The sequence below is a fragment of the Elgaria multicarinata genome, chromosome 9 (genome assembly GCF_023053635.1).
Source record: "Elgaria multicarinata webbii isolate HBS135686 ecotype San Diego chromosome 9, rElgMul1.1.pri, whole genome shotgun sequence".
Lineage (NCBI taxonomy): Eukaryota > Metazoa > Chordata > Lepidosauria > Squamata > Anguidae > Elgaria > Elgaria multicarinata.
The window spans coordinates 96,166,081-96,187,283 of record NC_086179.1 but is presented as its reverse complement, the minus strand read 5'-3'; the positions used below and the strand labels follow the sequence as shown (position 1 = coordinate 96,187,283).

At 44.0% G+C, this 21,203-nt stretch overlaps 1 protein-coding gene across 1 annotated transcript; it reads right to left on the bottom strand.

Moving 5' to 3' along the window:
- Window positions 1-804: 804 nt before the first annotated feature.
- On the bottom strand, window positions 805-14,098 carry CREBL2 (cAMP responsive element binding protein like 2). The gene is made up of 4 exons (XM_063134382.1): window positions 13,919-14,098; window positions 7,275-7,472; window positions 5,448-5,595; window positions 805-2,610 (listed from the first exon to the last, which is right to left on the bottom strand). Exons 1-4 carry the CDS (start codon window positions 13,931-13,933, stop codon window positions 2,606-2,608), a joined length of 366 nt encoding a protein of 121 aa, XP_062990452.1. The 5' UTR covers window positions 13,934-14,098; the 3' UTR covers window positions 805-2,605.
- Between the last annotated feature and the right edge of the window lie 7,105 nt (window positions 14,099-21,203).

The window sequence follows — 21,203 nt, the reverse complement described above, 5'->3', positions numbered from 1 at the left end:
AAAAGTTCCTTCTCCTAACATGTTGGTTTCCAGATTGGCAATGTGGAAACTGGACAGAGACCTCTATCTATTAATGGAATAGAACGTTGCCTAGGAAAGCTAAGGCCAGGATCCAAAGTGGCACAGGAGTTGTTCTGCTCATACGCAAGTGCTTTTCAGCCTCTCTCTCAGGAGCAGCAAGTCATGAGGGGCTGCAACCAGAAGGAAACCTTCCACGTTCTCCCCCCCCCCCCCCCCGGCTGAAAGCGCAGGAGCTTGGCGCTTCTGTGACGTAACATCAGAGCAATCTCCCCCAGTGCCTGGGCCCTTCAGAAACGTTGGCGTTATTCGGATGTAATGCTAAACCATGATGTAGCATTCTGAGAAGAGATCCATGCAAGCCTTGCACTCGCCTGGCTCCAGAATGCCTGCAAGGAACAGTTTAGAAGCTTTCCCTTCCATTTTAAATCATAGAATAGTAGAGTTGGAAGGGGCCTACAAGGCCATCGAGTCCAACCCCCTGCTCAATGCAGGAAACCACCCTAAAGTATCCCTGACAGATGGTCAGCTTGTCATTTTATCAGCTTGTCATTTTATCCGAACCTGACAAACCGCAGCTTAACTATGGTTCTTTTCAACAAACCATAGCTATAAGGAAATCAAATGCACATTTAAAAGATTTCTACTGTTAATGTCATGCCAGTTTTGGTCCCAGAAGTGTCACTATGGGCAGTGCACAATATGCAGTATACAGCCCTCTCCACCATTGTCCCATGATTGTAGGCATTCTACTGGCCCTTCAATAAAACACACACACACCAAAAATGCTTGCAGTCACATCCACTTTAATACAAAACAACAGGACAGGCATGGCGTTATGCATTATTTTTCAACAGCAAATACATGAGAGTGACAAATGTATCAGGTTGTAAGAGACCAAAACTTTCATTTTCTGATGTACAATGTTATAGGCAGACTAGAGTCTACAGGACTTCATGCATCAAAAGTCTTGGATGGAGCCAACCAGTTATATGCACCCATTCACCATTCTCCACAAATAGCCTGCTGTTCACCCTTTAATTTGCATACAAAACTGCTAATGTGCTCAATTCAGCAAGAGAAAAGTCAGTGTTAGAGTACTTGACAGACCACTTCTATGCCTTCTCTTTCTCCAGCTGTCACCCGGCCAACCAGGTAGGTGGGAAATGGCATCTCCCTTACAAAGTTGTTCCTTGACTGCATTGAGCAAGCAAGAAAGATGGCATTGGGTGTTTGATTCAAATGAGAGCATTAGCAAGCAGGCCCTACAGAGGCACACAATTATGCAAGCTTACGAAATCTAAAGCAAAAGGGTGCCTATTCATAAGCGCCACCCCAGCAATTCATTTCTGACGTTATTTTGCTATGGTGTAAATGAGCCATCTCATTTCCCAAGATGATAAACGCCTGAATCAACTTGTGAAAGACAGGATTCATTCAGGAGGACAAATTAATCGATGGCTGGCTAGCCTGCAGCATGGGAGCCTAGAGCAGCAAAAGCAGTTGAAACATGCCTGAACATGAGCAGAACGCCCCGTGGGCCTGAACGTGGCATAAAACAGGGGGGCTGATGTTCCCCATCTGTGCGCTGGGGAACACTAGTAGGGAGGGCCTTCATCACTCCAAAGGAGTTAGGATGAACAAGGGTTGCCCATGCAGCTCGCAGCACACCAGATGGCTGTGGGAGAATTCCAGAAAACATCTTCCTTGTCACCTGGCTGACTGCGGACAGGAGAGGGTAGGAGGCAATGTTAGTTAGGCTGTCTTACAATCGCAAGAACACATGCCCATTGTTCTTCAAGCTGACTGGAGAAGAACAGGGATCATTTTGAGTACAGAGTGAAATGCACTTCCTACTTTGATTCAGAAAAAAACCCCTACACTGAACACCATTTCCTGACTAGCAAGAGTTTGGAGTACTCAAAGCATTTCACATACAATAATCCAGAACAAGAAGGCCAGTATTTTCACCCCAAACTGCAGGTGGAGTGGACTTGCCTAAGGCCAACAAGCAAGCTCATGGCACATGTGGTATTTGAAACATGGCCTGGTTCACAGGGAAAGTTCTTAGCCACAACGCTATGCGAGCTCAGAAACAACTGAAGTCTAAAAAGGAAGACAGCAGCCATTACATATTCACAGCCTAGTATGGGATCAAGCGATTACCACCACAACATGCACCATGAACATCATATGTATAACAGACCACTTCAGATGAACAAAATCTCAGACTTCACTGCACACGTATGCTTAAATAATCACTACCCATGAATAATGAATAGAGAATCAAAACCACAAACCGTAACTTTTAAAAACAAGTAACAGCAGACATTTCTACACACATGTATGTTGCAATATCTATATTAAAAGAACTGGGTTAAAAAGTTATAGATTTAATTCTGCCAGTTTGCCATCAAATTCTTTTGGTAATTCTTCTCAACAGTCAAGTTCTTTGCAGAATCAGAACTGGCTGACATTATCATCAATGGAAGATTAACATAAAGATAACAAATCACTGCTTTTTCTTAATTTTATTTCAGCTTGTTGGGTTTTTCAAATATCAGCCTCCGTCTCTGTTATTCGATCTTCACCCTGAAAAAGAAATTCAAAGATAGCTGTAAGCTATGGTTGCAGTTATGATTTCAGCTGTCAGCTTAAAAAAATCTAACATTCATTTTTTATGGACAACACTGAAATATATGGCATACAGTGCTGGTAAAACCTCTGTTACTGTTCACATAGGGGTCAGGGGAGAGAAAAGAGGTTAAAGATCCCTTTGCCCGCCTCTCAGTTTGTGTAGGGGCAACGCAATCTCGTTAGCACTGCAGCCTTTGCTCATTTCAAAATGCAGCCCCCGTCAATCTCTAGTTGCTGACCAATCGTATTATGTACGATGCCCTCCACACTTAAAAAAAAGCAATCAGGTCAAAGTGATTACGTGTGAATGTTACTTTAGGATGTGAATAGAAACTTTGCTGGACAAATTAATTTTAGATCCAATCCTATGTATTATTGCAGCAGAAAATAAATGGAAAAGACAAGACATCACTACAAAATCTTAAGACAATGGCTTTATATCGCAACACGCAAGTATGCCACATTGAATGATTACTTGGCACTTGATGACTTCCATTGAAAAAAGTGCTTTGAGTGCTTCGTAATTTATCTAGACTGGCCTGTAGCACTCGCACCACTCCATCACACAAATGGAGGCTAACAAAAATAGAAGGCTAACAAAATAGAAGCACAATAAATAGTTTATCACCATAAAAATGGGCTAAAACATAAGGAGCCAGATGATATACGTAAAAACTGGAGAAAAAATGCCTGAGCACGTAAAAAATTAATCACTTGGCACCAAGACAACATTTGCATCAGCACCAGGCAAGGCTGTTCCAGGGCTGTCAGGGCACCACTACTGGGAAGCCCATATCATGGGTTACTGCTCACCTCACTTCACATGGTGGTGGGTATGTGGCTCCATAGCAGTGGCATAATGCCACCTGCACCATAAGGTGGTGGGTTGACCATTTAACTAAAAAAATTAAAATTAAAAAGTGCCATCGTGTGTCTTCAGAGCACATGCATACAACAGTTCCCTGTGTCCACTGTATCTGGGCAATGCTGGGTATTGTTTGAAAACATATTCTTAGGTTTGCATCTTTTTTAGCTGGTAGAAAGGGTGTTGTGTGTCCAGATTGTTTTTGAAGTTTAGACGGCTGCTCCAGCCAAGGCATGATGGGAGGTGTAGGCATTTCAGGTAAAGCAAAAAATGTGGTTTATCACAAAGCTCTAATTTAAAATTCAGTTCTTATGAACACAGTTTCCCATTTATTCTAACAAAACAATTTACTAACTCAACCAAACTAAAAAAACACACCAATCAACCTTAAGATGAATAAGTTGCAGAGAAATTTATTATTTATCAAATAAATGTTATAAACATTATTCACGGACCCGAGCAACACCGGGCATATCAGCTGGTATAATGATAATTTAAAGCCCTACACCCTACACTGCCTTATCTGCATGGTGTAGGGAATGTATGAACCAGCTCCTCCACTATGTGAAGTGGATTAGCTGTACAAGGTGATGTGAACCAATCTATCAATGAAAGTTCTATCAGTCATGTTTGATATATGGCGACTTACTTGCCCATGCCAGTCCACATGAGAAGCATGCATGTGCGAACAGGGCCATAGCACGACGTTATTTGCACTAAAAGATCCAAGTTATCATATCAACAGAGTTGTATGGGTTGGCACCAATACGTCAAGAACAGTTAACAACTCTGTCACCACCCGAAGCAAAACTGGAGCAATGTATCCTAGATTGAGATTCTGTTAAGCCATTTCAATGGCAGTAAGGAAAAGGAGAGCCAGCGTAGTGATTATTGAGTGTTTTTACTGGAAAGAACTGGGTTCACGTTCCAACTTGACCATGAAGCTCACTGGGTGACTTTGAGCCAGGCGCTAACTCTCAGTCTAACCTGCCTCAGGGGGTTGTTCAATTAGCCGCCTTCAGCTAATTGAAGAAAAAGGTGGGATATAAATGTAACAAATAAATAAATAAAAATAAAGGGCAAGCCAGACAGGCAGCCAGATGAAGTTCTACAAGCTGCTCTTTCATATAAATTTAAGCACGAAACTTATACATAGGAATAGCCACATTTAAATGTACTGGGGCTAGTTCTTGGACAATGTGTGCTTTTTTTCCTAAGAGGGATAAAAAGCAAACCCAAAACCCTCAGCTGCTCTGCACATGCAAGCAGCAGCACCGCTCAGTGTGGCTCTTGCTAAATCACTCCACCCTTGCAAGGTGGAAAGGACGTGACTAAATGTTTGTGCATATAAAAGAAGTGCTGGACTTGGACCAGGAAGATCTGGGTTCAAATCTCTGCTGCCAGAACCAGAAAAGCAAAGGCAAAGGCCACAGCCAGCAAGAAGCAGTATCCCTAGATGCTCAACCCCACAGAGTGACCCTGACCCCAAAGCCAGCCTATTGAGAGAAAGAGCCGTCCTTGTGGGTTGGCTGCCCCCCTGGCAGCTCCCGCCTTTGGCCACAGCTGGGTGCTCACTGCCAAGATGCTCACTGGATGGTCTTGAATGGGTCAACCCAACCACCAGACAGGACTGCTGTGTGGAGAAAAGAAAAGAAAAGAACTGCCACGCGTGTGCCTCATTGTTCTGCTGTTCTGCACTTGGGGTGCCGACTGGCAGAACCCCATTTATGTTCAGATCTTTTCCACATTCCCATGAACGTTTACACGGTACGCCTCCAGTCAGGGTTTGTTCTTTTTAACAACTGTTGCACTGTGCCTGGTGTCTGAGGAATGTTAACAAGGGCTCTTCCTACCCTTCACCATCCTTAAATACCTGCCCACCTGCAAAGCCATAACAAAGCTAGGAATTTCGTAAACGGGCACTCACAGGAACTGTGGCTGTTTGCATCTGCTTTCACAGCCTTGGCCATCTTGGCCGAGTTCGGCTGGGGTTTGCTTTGTTCTTCGCCGCTTAGTAGGGCTTTAATTTCAGAAGGGATTTTTCCTTGGTCCATTGCCATGCACCACTGCTTGTACTGAAATACACAGAAAGCACAAATAAAATAACTGGAGCACAAAAGGAGAGGGCTAAGATGCTTGGCTCCCAGCGTGATCACTGAAGAGTTCGGTTGTGCATGTGTCATGACAGAATGGAGACGTTGACATGGTGTGGCAAAGGTTGCATGGAACTCCAGAAAGTTTTTATGCCTGCAGAGATATTGTTTGAAAGAACGTGGGCACTGCCTGGCAGAACCTCAGAAGCCAGAAGGCTAAAACACAGAATCATAGAATAGTAGAGATTTGGAAGGGGCCTACAAGGCCATCGAGTCCAACCCCCTGCTCAATGCAGGAATCCACCCTAAAGCATTACCGACAGATGGTTGTCCAGCTGCCTCTTGAAGGCCTCTAGTGTGGGAGAGCCCATCACCTCCCTAGGTAACTGGTCCCATTGTCATACTGCTCTAACAGTCAGGAAGTTTTTCCTGATGTCCAGCCGGAATCTGGCTTCCTGTAACTTGAAGTGCAAAAGCAAGGAAAACCCCGTGGGGGAGTAAAAAAATAGCCAAAGGCAAGGGTGGAACCAAGTAATCTTCAAACATAAATATTAGCAAAAGTTGGTTCCACCCTTGCCTTTGGCTATTTTTTACTCTTCCTGTAACTTGAGCCCGTTATTCCGTGTCCTGCACTCTGGGAGGATGGAGAAGAGTTCCTGGCCCTCCTCTGTGTGACAACCGTACAAGTATTTGAAGAGTGCTATCCTGTCTCCCCTCAATCTTCTCTTCTCCAGGCTAAATATGCCCAGTTCTTTCAGTCTCTCTTCATAGGGCTTTGTTTCCAGACCCCTGATCATCCTTGTTGCCCTCCTCTGAACACGCTCCAGCTTGTCTGCGCCCTTCTTGAAGTGTGGAGCGCAGAACTGGACGCAATACTTAAGATGAAGCCTAACCAGTGCTGAATAGAGGGGAACCAGTACTTCACGCGATTTGGAAGCTATACTATACAAGAAATTTCATTTTCTGCTCTCTCTCACTGTCTCCAAGGGCTAGGACCATGAGTCAGCAAAGTGCGCTCACCTAATCCACAATGAGATAGCAGGATTGCAGCTCAATTCCATGGATTTACTGCAATATATATGGTGCACATGTGCATACCTTTTACCAGTGAAAAACAGGTGGTAAGGAAGTGTAGAAGTGACATACACAGGTGTCAATTTATACACTACTGAAAGAACTATTGGGAATGGAGGGCGGACACAATGCTGCTGTCCCATATTAATCCCCCAGGCAGTGGGTGGACACAGGCAGCCATTTATGAAGTGGCAACTTCGCAGTTTGCATGTAACCACTTGGTATGCTGGCTGTCTTGAGTCCATAAAGATGATCATTCACCACTCATTCTACGATGCATCTGTACTTGATGTGTAATAAAATCATCCTTTACTACTTGGCGGAATAAACCACCCTGCAGTGAGAGCACTCACCCTAGGAACTACTCCAGTAAGCTTTACGGATTCACTGTGTTATCCTGTCAATTGGTGAAGAACTTGACGCGTGCAGGTGTGTGACCAAATAGTGGCCTCCAGCACCCACCTTATTGACATCAGAGTAGATAAAGAATAGCACAAAGACAAGGTTTTCCATTCTTTCAGGTAAAGCTTCTAAATCAAAACACACGTCAAAGGAAGGTTAAGGTTAAAAAAAGAAAAGGAGATTACCATTTCCAACTCTTCTCTGAGCGCACAGATCGCTCGCTCTCGGCTCGAAACCAGCTCCTCCAGGTACTGGTAGCGTAGTTTCTTCCTTGCCCTGCATTCCCTCGCACTCTGCCGGCTCCTCTCAAGTTTGGCTTTCAAATCTATTTTAGCTGGCTTACGACCCCGTTTGCCTGGTTTCTTCACTTTGCCTCCGGCTACCTAGAAAAATGGCAGTACATTCCACTTCAATAAAGAGAGTAGAAACCAGATTTTCCTGGGAAACTATTATGAAATGTATAACAAGACTGAAAAATAAAAGGCAAAATTGAGTTTGAGAGCAAGACAGCGCAAATCTGTCTAGCAATTACTTAGCCTTGCCTCAAGCATATACTGTTTTGTCATTTTAGCTGATCCTAGCTGAAGGATTTTTAAGAGGCCTTATGCTACTACTATGAAGTACAAAAATCATTTGCATTATATCTGCCATACTTATTACCCAGAACAATATTCTGCTTAGCTCCAACTGAATTCAAACTTCTGGTCGATAATATGCCGCTGCCTCATCTCAGTCTGATTTAGAGCACATAAAGATAGACAAGCACATTTTTAGAGTAGTGGAAATAGCCCGACTGCAATCAGTCCAAAAGCACCTGTTCGTTTCTAGGGTTGAGCTGTGGAAGAATGGCTTTGCAAGTGAACAATGCATGATGCCACCAAGAAACCTTTTCTGAACACCTGCCTCCTAAAGTAGAGGGTCAATGCATTTTAAAGACAATTATTTTCCTCAGAGTTACATTCCTTGCTCACAACATGCATTTGCCCACACACTACCAGGTTCCCTGCCACTCCTGATTTTTATTTTATTTCAATTTTTTAAATTATTATTACTCACCAGGAGGCTGGTATGCTGAAAAGCGAAGTGCCAGTCTCCAGAACCACCTTTATTTTCAAGAATGCTGCTGAGCGTCTTGTGGACCGCAGAGGCACTATTTCAAAATCAAAATGGCGGGCAGCTACAGCTCAGCACTTCATTCATTTACTTTATCAATTCTGAAGCATGCCCAGAGGCTTAGAAAAAGGAAAAAGGTGTGCTGGGGTGGTATGGAGCATCCCACAAAGCTAGGAGAAGGTAGTGGGAAGTGAGGGGGCTGTTTTAATGTACTAAGTATGTGTGCATGTTTTGCTTGGGCCTTGGGTGTCTGTTTCTCTGAGCATTACCAATTCACCTTCTGTGAAACTGATATTTTGTTCTGCATTATGGAGGCAAATATGTGATTTGACATTTGAGACTCAAGACTCCACCTCTGCCTGGTACTCAATTCCTTGCTCAGATTACTTGTCTCTAAACTTCAACAGTTTGCCTTCGGTGAAATGAGTGTTGGAAGCAGAACATGTGGGTTCAAAAAAGTGGTTTTTTCCTTTTGGAGCTCAGCCCCAAAAGGCATATAGGATGACCATATGACAGGAAAAACCTGGATTTGTTAGGATTTTTGATAACGAATCCAGAAAAAGGGGGGGGGGTTATGAAATTTTAAGAAAAATCCAGATTTTCCCCATCCTCCCTATCCAAAGGGCAGCTCTACTTTAATGGGAACTTACAAAAATGCTTATAGCTCCACCATTTTTAAAGATAAATAGATGAAACTTGGCACAGTGATAGCTCTTAGGTAGGGCTTTAGCCATGCCAAATTTGAAACAGATCCATTCGTCCATTGATTTTTAGGAATTTTATTTATTTATTGCATTTTTATACTGCCCAATAGCCAAAGCCCTCTGGGCGGTTTAATTTTTTTTAAAGTAGAGCTTTAGCCATGGCAAGTTTGAAGCAGATCCAATCATCCTTTGATTTTCAAGTTTTTTTTTTAAGTTTGAGGTTTTAAAATTATTTTTTTTAAAAAAAACGCTGGAGCCATACCTTTCAAACTCAGGTTGTCAAACCTCCTCTTTGGGGTATTGCTCCTTGAGAAGTTTCAGCCCTTGGCATCAAGGGGATCTCCAATGTTTAGCTAAGAAGTGCTGGGCAACCAGGGCACCTTTCCTGTTGCAGATTTGGTGGGCAGTTGGGCACCTGGAGCTCAGCAGAGGTGAGGCATCCACAGATCAAAACATGGAAAAGCAGAGGTCAGCTAAAGCAGCCCGCAGGGCAAAACAGAACAGGCCAGAGTCCTTTTTCTGAGTTCCACATCATGGGCGATGAAGGGTCATCCTTAAAGAAAAACTCTTATGACCAACAGCGAGGCGTCAGTTGAGAGGCTCTGATCTTTGCGGATGTTCTGTTGCTGTGGATGTTTGAACCTGGCATGTCGCTGCTTTGCTTCGCTTTCCACTTTACTTTGTTCACTTGTGAGCTAGGCTCTGTGTGCACTCCTGGCATGCAATGCAGAATATTTGAAGTGCATGTCAGAGAAAAATAGATTTGCGGCTTTGGCTGGCTGGCATATCTCTTAGAGTTGGAGTTAGACTGAAGACACAACTCAGAGATGGCTGTAGCTGAGCCCTGAGAGGCTGGCGTGCCACACAGAGCCTTTTAAGAGTCCAGTGTTGGTGCAGACAGAGGTGGCTGGCGGTGGCATTTAAAAAAAATAATAGTCGCCGGATGCGACCAAGCTATAAGCTGGCACCCTACCCCTGGCTACAGGGTACAAGTGTACAGCCTGGCTGGATCGTTGGGAGACTCTGGCAGAGAGAAAGAGGGGGGAGAATTGTTTGAGGCTGGAGACATTGACTGGCATATGGCAGAGAGAGGCTGAAGCAACCCAGATGCACCTGTAGCTTTGGGCCTGAGAGGCTGGTTTGCCACCCAGAGTGTTTTAAGAGTGCATCAGAGTCGAGCGGTCGTGCGGGAGGAGAGGAGGTGGTGGCGGAAGTTTTTAAAGTAAGAGTCACCGGACATGACCAAGCAATAACCTGCAATAACCAATATCCCCAGCCAAGTGCGCAGCCCAGCTGGACCGTCAGGAGACTTTGGCAGAGAGAGAGAGGTGGGGGAAGAGATTGTTTGAGGCTGGAAGCTTTGGTTTGGCTGCAATGACTTAGAGACAACAGAGGCTGCACAGACAACCCAGAGACACCTATTGTAAGTTAGCCCCATGGTGCTGGCATGCAACGCAGGGCATTAGAAAGAGGGTCTCAGAGTCGCGTGTTTGTGCAGGAAGTAGACAGGAGTTCAAAGTCTGGATGTGTGAAGTGATCCCAATGCACAAGCCTTGAGAAACTAATGTATATAAGGGAGAAGTGTGAATGGGTGAAGTAGTGTCCACCGCCAACAACACCCACCGCAATGGGTGTAGAGAAACTTGTGACAATCATACACACGTTTTTTTAAAAAATTGATATTTAAAAATAAAAAAGCCAGCCAGCCAGCTCCATTAACAGCAGCAGCAGCTTGCAGTGGAGTGAGGATACAGTCAGAAAAGATATTTGAGGAAGGGGAGACTGTATCACCCAGAGTATAGCAAAAGCTTCAAAGCTTATTCTCCCAGCATTTTAACAGTCTATAAAAAATTTTAACTTAGGGTTTTAAATTGGTAATTTTGCATTGCTGCTGTTTTTATCTGGTTGAGCTTTTATATTGCATTTTATATTATGGTTTTATACTGTTGTTTTATACTTTGAATGTTTTTAATGTTTGTGAACCACCCAGAGAGCTCCGGCTATTGGACGGTATAGAAATGTAATAAATAATAAATAAGTACAGCAAAAGCTACAAAGGTAGGAGGAAGTGAAGTTAATTTCAGCTACATTGAATGTCTCACTTGTTCTTTCAGTGATTTTAACATTAAGATGTTATGTAGAACAGATCTGTCTTAATTGTGTGCTGCAAAATCAGGTATGTGACCAAGGCTATGTTCAGGTGGGCACCCCCACTTGGTGCTGGACCAGCCCCCTGGGGCTGGACATGTTGGTGGACACGCCCCCTTGGGGGCTGACCATGTGGTCCTCCTTTTTGGTTTCCAAAATATGGTCACCCTAGTAAAGTAGCTTGCTAAAACCTTTTAGTCTCAACAGTGTGCCTTCTGGGAAATGGGTGCTTTGTGATCAGCCATGCCCACTATGGCAACCATTTTGTGAGAATGTACACAGCACTCTCTCAACATTAAAAATATGCCTCCAGTCCACAAAAGGTTAGGACCACCTGTGCTAGAGCAACGCATGCAAGCACTCAGTTCAAATTTCATCCTCAAATGTGAACTGGGTCAAACCACTATTTCAATCGTCCCCTCCAAAATCTGCAACATGTCGATAATAAAACTGACATGACTTTACAAAGCTGTTGTCAGGACGGAGATTAAATATGCAAAGTAATTTGAGCAGTTGCTGTATAAAAATACTATGCACTATTACAATGCCTGGAGTCTGCTAAAGTAATTTCAACATAACGAAAGAGCATGTAATGCTTATTTTGATATCCATTTCTCTGGTTCAGTTTATTAAATATTGTTATATTGAACAAATAATTAGCAAATTAAGGGCATTGCCCTATGCAGTACAGCCAATGTTTACATACTAGTTTTATATTTCTTTTGAGCTCCACCTCATTATTCAATTCTAGCAACATGCACTTCTGTCTGTTAATTACTAATAATACTTAACATTTACGTAGCTCTTTTAAGACTGTTCAAAGCACTTCACATATATTCTTGTTGCAATCCTTATTGTAATGCTGGCAAGGAATGATGCCATCCAAAACAATTGGATGGCATCAGGTTGGGGAAGGCTGAGCAAATGCATAGCAGAGGCAAGATTCAAGCTAGAGGCTTCCACATTCATACGGCCACGTTGGCTGGGAATGATGGGAGTGGCAGTCCAACACATCTGGAAGATTTGAGAGGAATGGTTCAGCCTTTTACAGTGCAACCCTATACATGTCTGAAGGAAAGGAACCTCTTGTGCAAGCACTTGAGTCATTGCTGACTCCTAGAGGGACACCTGCTTTCGCTGACGTTTTCTTGGCAGACTTTGTAGCGGGGTGGTTTGCCATTGCCATACATGTCTACTGAGAGATAAACCCCACTGAGTGCAATGGAAGTGAATCCCAAATGCACATGGGATTGCAGCCTTAGTCATAGTCTGCTATATCATGTACCCCAGGAGTAAGCGACCTCTAGTGCAGTGGTTCCCAATTGGGGGTCCATGGATCCCAGGGGGTCCGCGTAACCCACCCAGGGGGTCCGTGGCACCATTCACATATTCACCATTCATTTCTGGAGTCCACCGATGATGAATTCCTACCAGAACTAAAATATAACATCACTGAGCACCTGCAACTAGCTTCAGAGATTACTTCCCTGTCCTTAATCCTGAAAACTCATGGAGAAGGAATCCTTTTGAATGTGGTGATGTACAACTAACAACTCTCTCTGCGGGAGAGCAAGATGCACTTGTTGACGTGACTTGGGATGGTTCATTGAAATCATTTTTCAAATAATATAGACTGGACCAATTCTGGGCGACGGTTTTTCCTGACTATAAGAAGTTAGGTGAAAAAGCTTTGAAACATCTAGTTCCCTTTTGTTCCACATATCTTTGTGAACAAACATTTTCGGCATTTTGTTCTATGAAGAACAAGCATAGAAATCGGCTCGATGTTGATCCAGATTTGAGATTAAAAGTAGGAAATGCTGAACCGGATGTGGAAGGGATTGTTCAGGACAAAAAAAACAACAACATGATTTCTCCCATCACATTTCGGTTTAGTAGCTGCTAAACATGTCATAATTTGTTCAATTGTAAACTAGACGTTTTGTTGTTGTTTATTTGTTCAGTCGCTTCCGACTCTTCGTGACTTCATGGACCAGCCCACGCCAGAACTTTCTGTCGGCTGACGCCACCCCCAGCTCCCCCAAGGTCAAGTCCGTCACCTCCAGAATATCATCCATCCATCTTGCCCTTGGTCGGCCCCTCTTCCTTTTGCCTTCCACTTTCCCTAGCATCAGCCTCTTCTCCAGGGTATCCTGTCTTCTCATTATGTGGCCAAAGTACTTCAGTTTGGCCTTTAATACCATTCCCTCAAGTGAGCAGTCTGGCTTTATTTCCTGGAGTATGTTCTGGTCTGATCTTCTTGCAGTCCAAGGCACTCCCAGAATTTTCCTCCAACACTACAGTTCAAAAGCGTCTATCTTCCTTCGCTCAGCCTTCCTAAACTAGACGTTAGTAAAATTAAATTCGTCTTTATATTCCTAACTAAATCATTGTCATTTTTGCGTGGTAATATCACAAATTTTATGGTCTGTTTTTTAGTATACTTAAAATCCTTTGCTTATTAGGGGCTACCCCTTATTTTCTACAAAAAAATGCTTCGCACAGGTAACTGCCATAGAGATAACACGTTTTTCGAAAGTCCATGGCTTGGCATTTGAAAAACAAGGGCTCCGCAGTGCTTAGCTCATTGGGAACCACTGCTCTCGCGCACTCCAGATGGGGCTCATGGGAGTTGTGTTCTCCAGACATTTGGGGGACGAGGTTACCTACCCTTGCTGTATCTACTTACCTGCTAATAAGCACCATTTACCTTAATACCACTTACTTCAGAGTAAACATTTTTTAGGGTTTGCGTTCCAAGACGCGGCGTTTCTGCAGATCATATTAAAAATTCATTCGTGGGTCAATCAATTTAGCCTGTGGAAGGAGGCAACGAGGACCGGCGGCTCCGTTTCCGCACTTACTTTGCTGTCATCCATCTGTGCAGCCCAGGCAGAAGGGCCACCAAGCCGAATCTAGCCCCACAGGCCGCCTGGACCGAGACCCCCTTCTCTCCCCCACCCCCTACACCAGGATGGGCCTCAGTAGTCCGGGGACTCTTCCGCCTCCGCCTCCATTTCACGCCGTTCCGCACTTCCTTGTTTTGAACTCCTTCCACTCGGCTGCGCAGCAGCACCCGAAGGGAAGAGGAAAAGACGGCCAGCCAGGTGCATTGTGGTAACTGTAGTTCCATGCCTGCCTCTTCATCGCAAAGGAGAGGAAAGGTCCTGCGCGCCAGAACTACAACTCCCATAAAGCCGCATAATTCAGTCGCATAATGATGCAGGCGGATTTGCCGCGACGAATCATAGAGAGACTAGAGCGACACACCATAGACAAAGGCAATAATAGAGTGACGCCATGGGGCCGGCCCTCAGTGCTTACCCATACTAGGGTGGCCCTATGGAAAGGAGGACAGGGCTCCTGTATCTTTAGCAGTTGTATTGAAAAGGGAATTTCAGCAGGTGTCCTTTGTATATATGGGGAACCTGGTGAAATCCCCTCTTCATCACAACAGTTAAAGCTGCAGGTGCCCTGCCCTCTTTTAAATCTGGTCAATCTAGTATAGCTCCTGCAGCTTTAACTGTTGCCATGAAGAGGGAATTTCACCAGGTTCTCCATATATACAAACGACACTTGCTGAAATTCCCTTTTCTGTGCAACTGTTAAAGATACAGGAGCCCTGTCCTTTTCATAGGGTCACCATAACCCATACATTATGCTCTATCTCTATGGTTCATAAAACCAATATGATGGAAACATGCACTCATCGCCTTCCCACTTCCAGCTACGGAAGCATTTCCCAACATTTCCCAGCATGCTCCAGCCCCTGTCTTGTGCCTGGTTCTCAAAAAAGCAATGTGTTGCCAGGGCACAAATGTGCATAAAATTGCATACATTGATTTATATCCTTATATGCAACTTTAGAAATAACCATTAAGAATTATTTAAATGTCACAAAAAGCAAGGCAACTACCTCAAATGAAATGTTTCCATTAATTTGCACTGTCCCAGATCATCCTAACCCATAGTTCCTCTTGAATTACAATTAATTTGCTATGGTTGCGGGTGGAGGAGAGAGAAAGGGGGGGGGGTAGCATACACCTAAAAATGGCAACTTTTGCACCAAAACTGAGCTTCAAAAATTTGACCATGTACTAATCCAAAATAAAGCCAAGAACGAATCAGAGGGTCATCCACTTAATTTCCAATTCCAACCCAGTTCCTGCTCCTGAATTTAACCAATTCCTGTTCAATTAATAATCCCATTTCTCATTACCTACATAAACTCATTTCATTTCAAAATAAAATTAGGTGGTTTACAGTTCCAGAGGTGGGAGGGAGGAAGAGATATTTGGGTCAAAATGTTGTGTAGGTGGTGGGAGGGCTGGAGGATGGGGCAATAGGGGTAGAAAAAGGGGGCAGGAAAGATGGAGAACTGGGAAAGGCTGAAAGGAAGGAACAGGCAGTTTGAGGGGTGGGGGTCAGACGGGAGGGAGCAAAATAGACAGCATGGAGGAGGCTGAGGGAGCCAGGAAAGGGGAAGAGGCAACAAAGGAAGGAGAGCTCTCGCTCCTTCTCTCTGCTCTGCAGTCTCTGGAATTCACATCTAGGGTGACCCTATGAAAAGGAGGACAGGGCTCCTGTATCTTTAACGGTTGTATTGAAAAGAAAATTTCAGCAGGTGTTATTTGTATATATGGGGAATCTGGGGAAATTTCCTCTTCATCACAGCAGTTAAAGCTGCAGCTGCCCTGCCCTTTTTTAAATCTGGTCACTCTAGTATAGCTCCTGCAGCTTTAACTGTGGTGATGAAGAGGGAATTTCACCATTTTCCCCATATATACAAATGGCATCTGCTGAAATTCCCTTTTCTGTGCAACTGTTAAAGATACAGGAGCACTGTCCTCCTTTCCATATGGTCACCCTAACATAGACACACATAGAGGAAGACACAGGCAGAGCTGGCTATGAAGCCCCATACGAAGTACCACATCTCTATACTCTATAATACCGGGCAAGGAGACACAAAGATCAAGAGGAGCTATAACACACACATGCACACACAATTGGGATCTAACTCATACTATGGGTGTCTGGAGAAGGATCTGCCTAGATTAGTTATTTCAAAGCATAGAATAATAGAATAGTAGAGTTGGAAGGGGCCTATAAGGCCATCGAGTCCAACCCCCTGCTCAATGCAGGAATCCACCCTAAAGCATCCCTGACAGATGGTTGTCCAGCTGCCTCTTGGATGCCTCTAGTGTGGGAGAGCCCACAACCTAACCTAGTAACTGGTTCCATTGTCGTACTGCTCTAACAGTCAGGAAGTTTTTCCTGATGTCCAGCTGGAATCTGGCTTCCTGTAACTTGCACCCTTTATTTGGTGTCCTGCACGCTGGAAGGATCAAGAAGAGATCCTGGCCCTCCTCTGAGTGACAACCTTTCAAGTATTTGTAGAGTGCTATCATGTCTCCCCTTAATCTTATCTTCTCCAGGCTAAACATGCCCAGTTGTTTCAGTCTCTCTTCATAGGGCTTTGTTTCCAGACCCCTGATCATCCTCATTGCCCTCCTCTGAACACGCTCCGGCTTGTCTGCATCCTTCTTGAAGGGTGGAGCCCAGAACTGGACGCAATACTCTTGATGAGGCCTAACCAGGGCCGAATAGAGAGGAACCAGTACCTCACGTGATTTGGAAGCTATACTTCTATTAATGCAGCCCAAAATAGCATTTGCTTTTTTTGCAGCCACATCACACTGTTGTCTCATATTCAGCTTGTGATGTACAACAATTCCAAGATCCTTCTCATTTGTAGTATAAGCTTGTGTTTGTTTCATTCAAACAAAACATGTACACCTAAAAAAACATAAAGTGTCCATAACCTACAACACCCAAACGAAGAGCATCCACTGGACTTTATTATGGTCACTTTATGATTTTTTAGGTGTACATAGTATTCATGAATGAAACAAACACAAGCTATGAAATATGTGTTTCATAGCACAATACCCTTGTTGTGAGAGAACTAGGATTAGCTGTAGGCTCCATGCTGAGTGTGTACCCATATTTGCTGTCATGTAATGTGAGTAGAAGAGCCGTTACAGGAACATGCAAGAGGAGAATGTGCTTAAATTGGAGAACTGTTTTCCCCCAGGAGGATATAATGGCAGTCATAAGGTATCAAAATGGTTACCTTATATAAAGAATCAGAACAACTATTCTCTCCTGCCTAGATTTGTTAGTATGGTCGCCAACTGATCAGAAAAAAATGTCCTGGCCTGCTCTTGTGTCTTTAACAGCAGTTTTCTGGACAGAAATCACCAGGTGCAGCTTTCCAAAGCAGGGAGGTCATCATCACCACCACCTGCTACAACGTGCATATCAAGCTGCTACTAAAGGCACCGGAGTAAGGCTGAGTTCGGACGACGGGGGAAGGGGTAGTAGGAGCAAAATGGAAAACAACCGTTGATGAGTTGATCAGCCTAAGTCAGACCATTTCTTTCTTGCCAGTTGGCAACACTTGAGGGGCCTGCTTCCAAGTAAACATATATAGGGTTGTTCTGTAAGCCATATGCCAATTTATATGGAAATGATGAGTTAAATGGAACTTACTCCCAAGTAAGTGTGTGTAGCAGTGTAGCCTTAGGCTTAAATGCATGTTTAATTTGGAGTAAGTTCTCAGAGTTATTTATGAGCCAACACCAACAGGAATTGAGCAGTTTGTTTCTCTCTTCTGGAAAAGTCCTGGCTAAGCATTGAACCTCTTACACATATTTAGCAATATTTTGCTGGGGAATTATTTTAATCTATATGTTGACGCCTCACAATAGTTATTACTGAGACTGTGATGAATTCTCTGCTGACAGGAATGATTTCTACAAAATTAAGGCTATTATACATTAATTCCAAATGACAAGAATTTCATAATCCATTAGTATTATCAAGTCTCAGCAATCTCCTGCCTACACAAATTCGGTGCTTTTCACTGAATACTTGGGAACTAAGGAGATTAGTTGGCATATAATTAAATCATACTCCATGAAGTACCTGTGCCAGCATGATATTAAAAAAGAAAAGAAAAAAGACATCACTGCACATTGGGGGAGACAAACTTGCATTGCCTTGAAGAGAACATTAAAGATATGAAATAGGGCAGGTAGTGTTTGTTATAAACCGAGAATCCAAAATGGATTGAGTAATAGCTCATACAAGTTACAAACACAAAAACCAAATTGCCCACTTACTTCATGATGATTTTTATTCACTATAGGCAAGTTAGCTGAGTAAATGTTTAGAAGCCTATGCTTGACCTAGGCTTTAAAGCCAGAGGGCTATATATCTTCATTCCATAACGCCCACTGTCCCTGTGCCAGAATTTCAGTTTCATTTCTCTAGGCAACAAATGTCAATTGTCTTCCACTCACAGGGGTACACCATACATCTACCTGCCATGGTGCCCAACCATGCCATCACATTCACTGGGCTTTCTTTAACATGAAAGACTTCAGAGCCCAACTTCAGGTTTTTGTAGATTCCTGCAAGAGACCTTCATCTTTCAAGCAAGCAAGTAACCAACCAACCGGTTGCTCTCTCTGAGGGCACACGGTTTGCCTCACTTCTGTGGTCCATAATCTACATTCCCTGCTGGTTTTTTGACCACTGGGAATGCAGAGAGGAGGATTGATTTGCGATAGCTTCAGGGCTTTCCTCAGTGGACCTTTCTACCGGCCACTGGTTTGCGCTGGGGATAGTCATGGGGTAGTGAAAAGGGTACATACCTATAGCATGACTGCTGCCGTCTAAATGGCAAAAGCTCTTAAACATAAAAGCAGAGGTCAGGATGGAGAGCTCACCAAGGAGATATTTGTTTTGGTGGCAAGTCTACGATGGACATAATGTGGGCTCAGCTCCTATTTGTACCATGTTGTGCTTCTACCATCAAATAGGGTTGTCAGTTGTCAGAACTTACTTCAAGTTTTAGCCATATTTTTTTTAGTGCTGACTCTGCCTTCTGATCCATCAGGTGCTGTCCAATCAGTCTCTACCCCCTTACCTGTGGGGCATCCCATGGGTCTCAGTGGCTGCTCCCTGTCATCAAACTAGAATCCTGATCAGTATTCCATTTTGCAGAAAGAAATGTAGAATATTAAACGTCATTTTCCTACAACTAGTTCTTCACAGCCAAAGAAAGGCTGGTTATTTCAAATGCATATATGTGAACTTTAGCCTTTTTTACCTCTGTGGTTGCTGGCTCTTCTTTCTTGTTCCCCAGTAGCAAACATAAATTTAATTCTGGCAACAAGTAGAGCAAATCACCATAGCAATAACATTTTTGAAAAGTGAGGCAAAGCAGCCTTTTTCAGAACAGTGCATGGCTGTCTCGTGTTCTAAGCTAGAAAGGAGGGGTTGCTGTAACACACGGCCAACTGTTCCTCTCTTAGAAAAAACAAAGAAAAAAAACCCCTCTAACCATAGGTACAAAAGGATGCACTTACATTGCATCTGTCTGTGGAGCAGGAAGCAAAAAGGCTGAGCCTCTTTTCCCACTAGCAACTATTACGGGCACCAACACCAAGCTAAATTTATGGACCCGTGGTGTTGTTACACCTGAGCCTATGAGGCCACAGCCCCGGATTTGTTTCGCAGAAGCCTGGATTTATTCCATGGACACCCTGAGTGTCCATTGGTGCCAACAGAAGATTTCTCCCCCAGCTTAGGGCACAATCCTATGCATGTTTAGACAGAAAAAGGACCTACAATTCTCAGCATTAATCCCCAGCCGACTGGCCTTTAATTGCAATGCAGGGAACAATTTTCAAGGGGGGTTGTAACTTGGGAGGGAAAGATTAACTCTCCTCTTCCTATATTTATTATTTATTTATTATTATTTATTTAGAATATTTATATACCGCTCCCCATTGAAAAATTTCGGAGCGGGGTACAAGATAAAATGAAAATAAAACCAGAATAAAACAGTTAAAACAAAATTTAAAAGAAACAAAAACAAAGATTCAAGGCTGCATATTAAGGAAAGGCTTCTTGGAATAAAGATGTTTTCAGGAGGCGCCGAAAAGAGTACAAGGTTGGCGCCTGCCTGACCTCCAGAGGCAGGGAGTTCCACAGGAGGGGCGCCACCACGCTGAAGGCTCTTCCCCCGGTGGATTCCAATCGGAGAATGGATCTATGTGGAACCACCAGGAGCAGGCCCTCGGATGACCTCAGTGACCGGGCACGTTGGTAGGGGAGAAGGCGCTCTCTTCGGTATCCTGGTCCCAAGTTCTTTAGGGCTGTGTACACAAGTACAAGAACCTTAAACCTGGCCTGGCAGCTAATAGGCAGCCAGTGCCGTTCCCTCAGCAGAGGAGTTACATGCTGGAAAGGGGCAGCTCCAGACAACAGCCGAGCTGCAGCATTCTGCACTAGCTCCAGCTTCCGGAGCAGCTTCAAGGGCAGCCCCACACAGAGCGTGTTGCAGTAATCCAATCTTGAGGTTACCAATGCCTGTACTGTATCAATAGGTAGAACTAAGTGAGACACACAGGAAGTTAGATGGAAGAGGAAGTCAGGGACACAGACTTTGATTGAAGGAATACTCGCCCAATCAGGAGGTGACACAGCAGTCAGTGACTCAGCACTCTCAGGAGTCAGTCAGGGCTGGAGAGAAGTTAGTTAGAAGCTATGTTTGTTTGAGGCAATAAAAGTTTTATTTTTATATAATACTGCATTCCTCATTTGCAACAAACCTATCTTTGAAACATGTACCACCGTGGCCAAGCTATCCCTGTCCAGGAGAGGCCATAGTTGGTGAACCAACCAAAGATGGTAAAAGGCACTCCAAGCCATAGTGGCCACTTGTGCTTCCAGTGACAGAGATGGATCTAAGAGTCCCCCCAAACTACAAACCTGATCTTTCAGAGGCAGTGCAACCCCATCCAGAACAGGCAATGAGCCTGTCTCCCAGACTTGGGAACCCAGACTTGGGAACCACTCACCCACAGGGCTTCCGTCTTGCCAGGATTCAGTCTCAGTTTATTGGCCCTCATCCAGCCCATTACTGAGTCTAGGCACTGGTCCAGGACCTGCACAGCCTCACCTGATTCAGTTGTCACAGGGAGATAGAGCTGTGTGTCATCAGCGTATTGATGGCATTTAGCTCCAAATCCCCTAATGACCGCTCCCAACGGCTTCATATAGTTGTTAAATAAC

Excerpts from the sequence above, each read along its gene's own strand:
- CREBL2 (XM_063134382.1), bottom strand. Across the intron at positions 5,596-7,274 it reads TCAGAGAAGAGTTGGAAATG|TACAAGCAGTGGTGCATGGC; the intron begins GTAATCTCCTTT and ends TGTGTATTTCAG.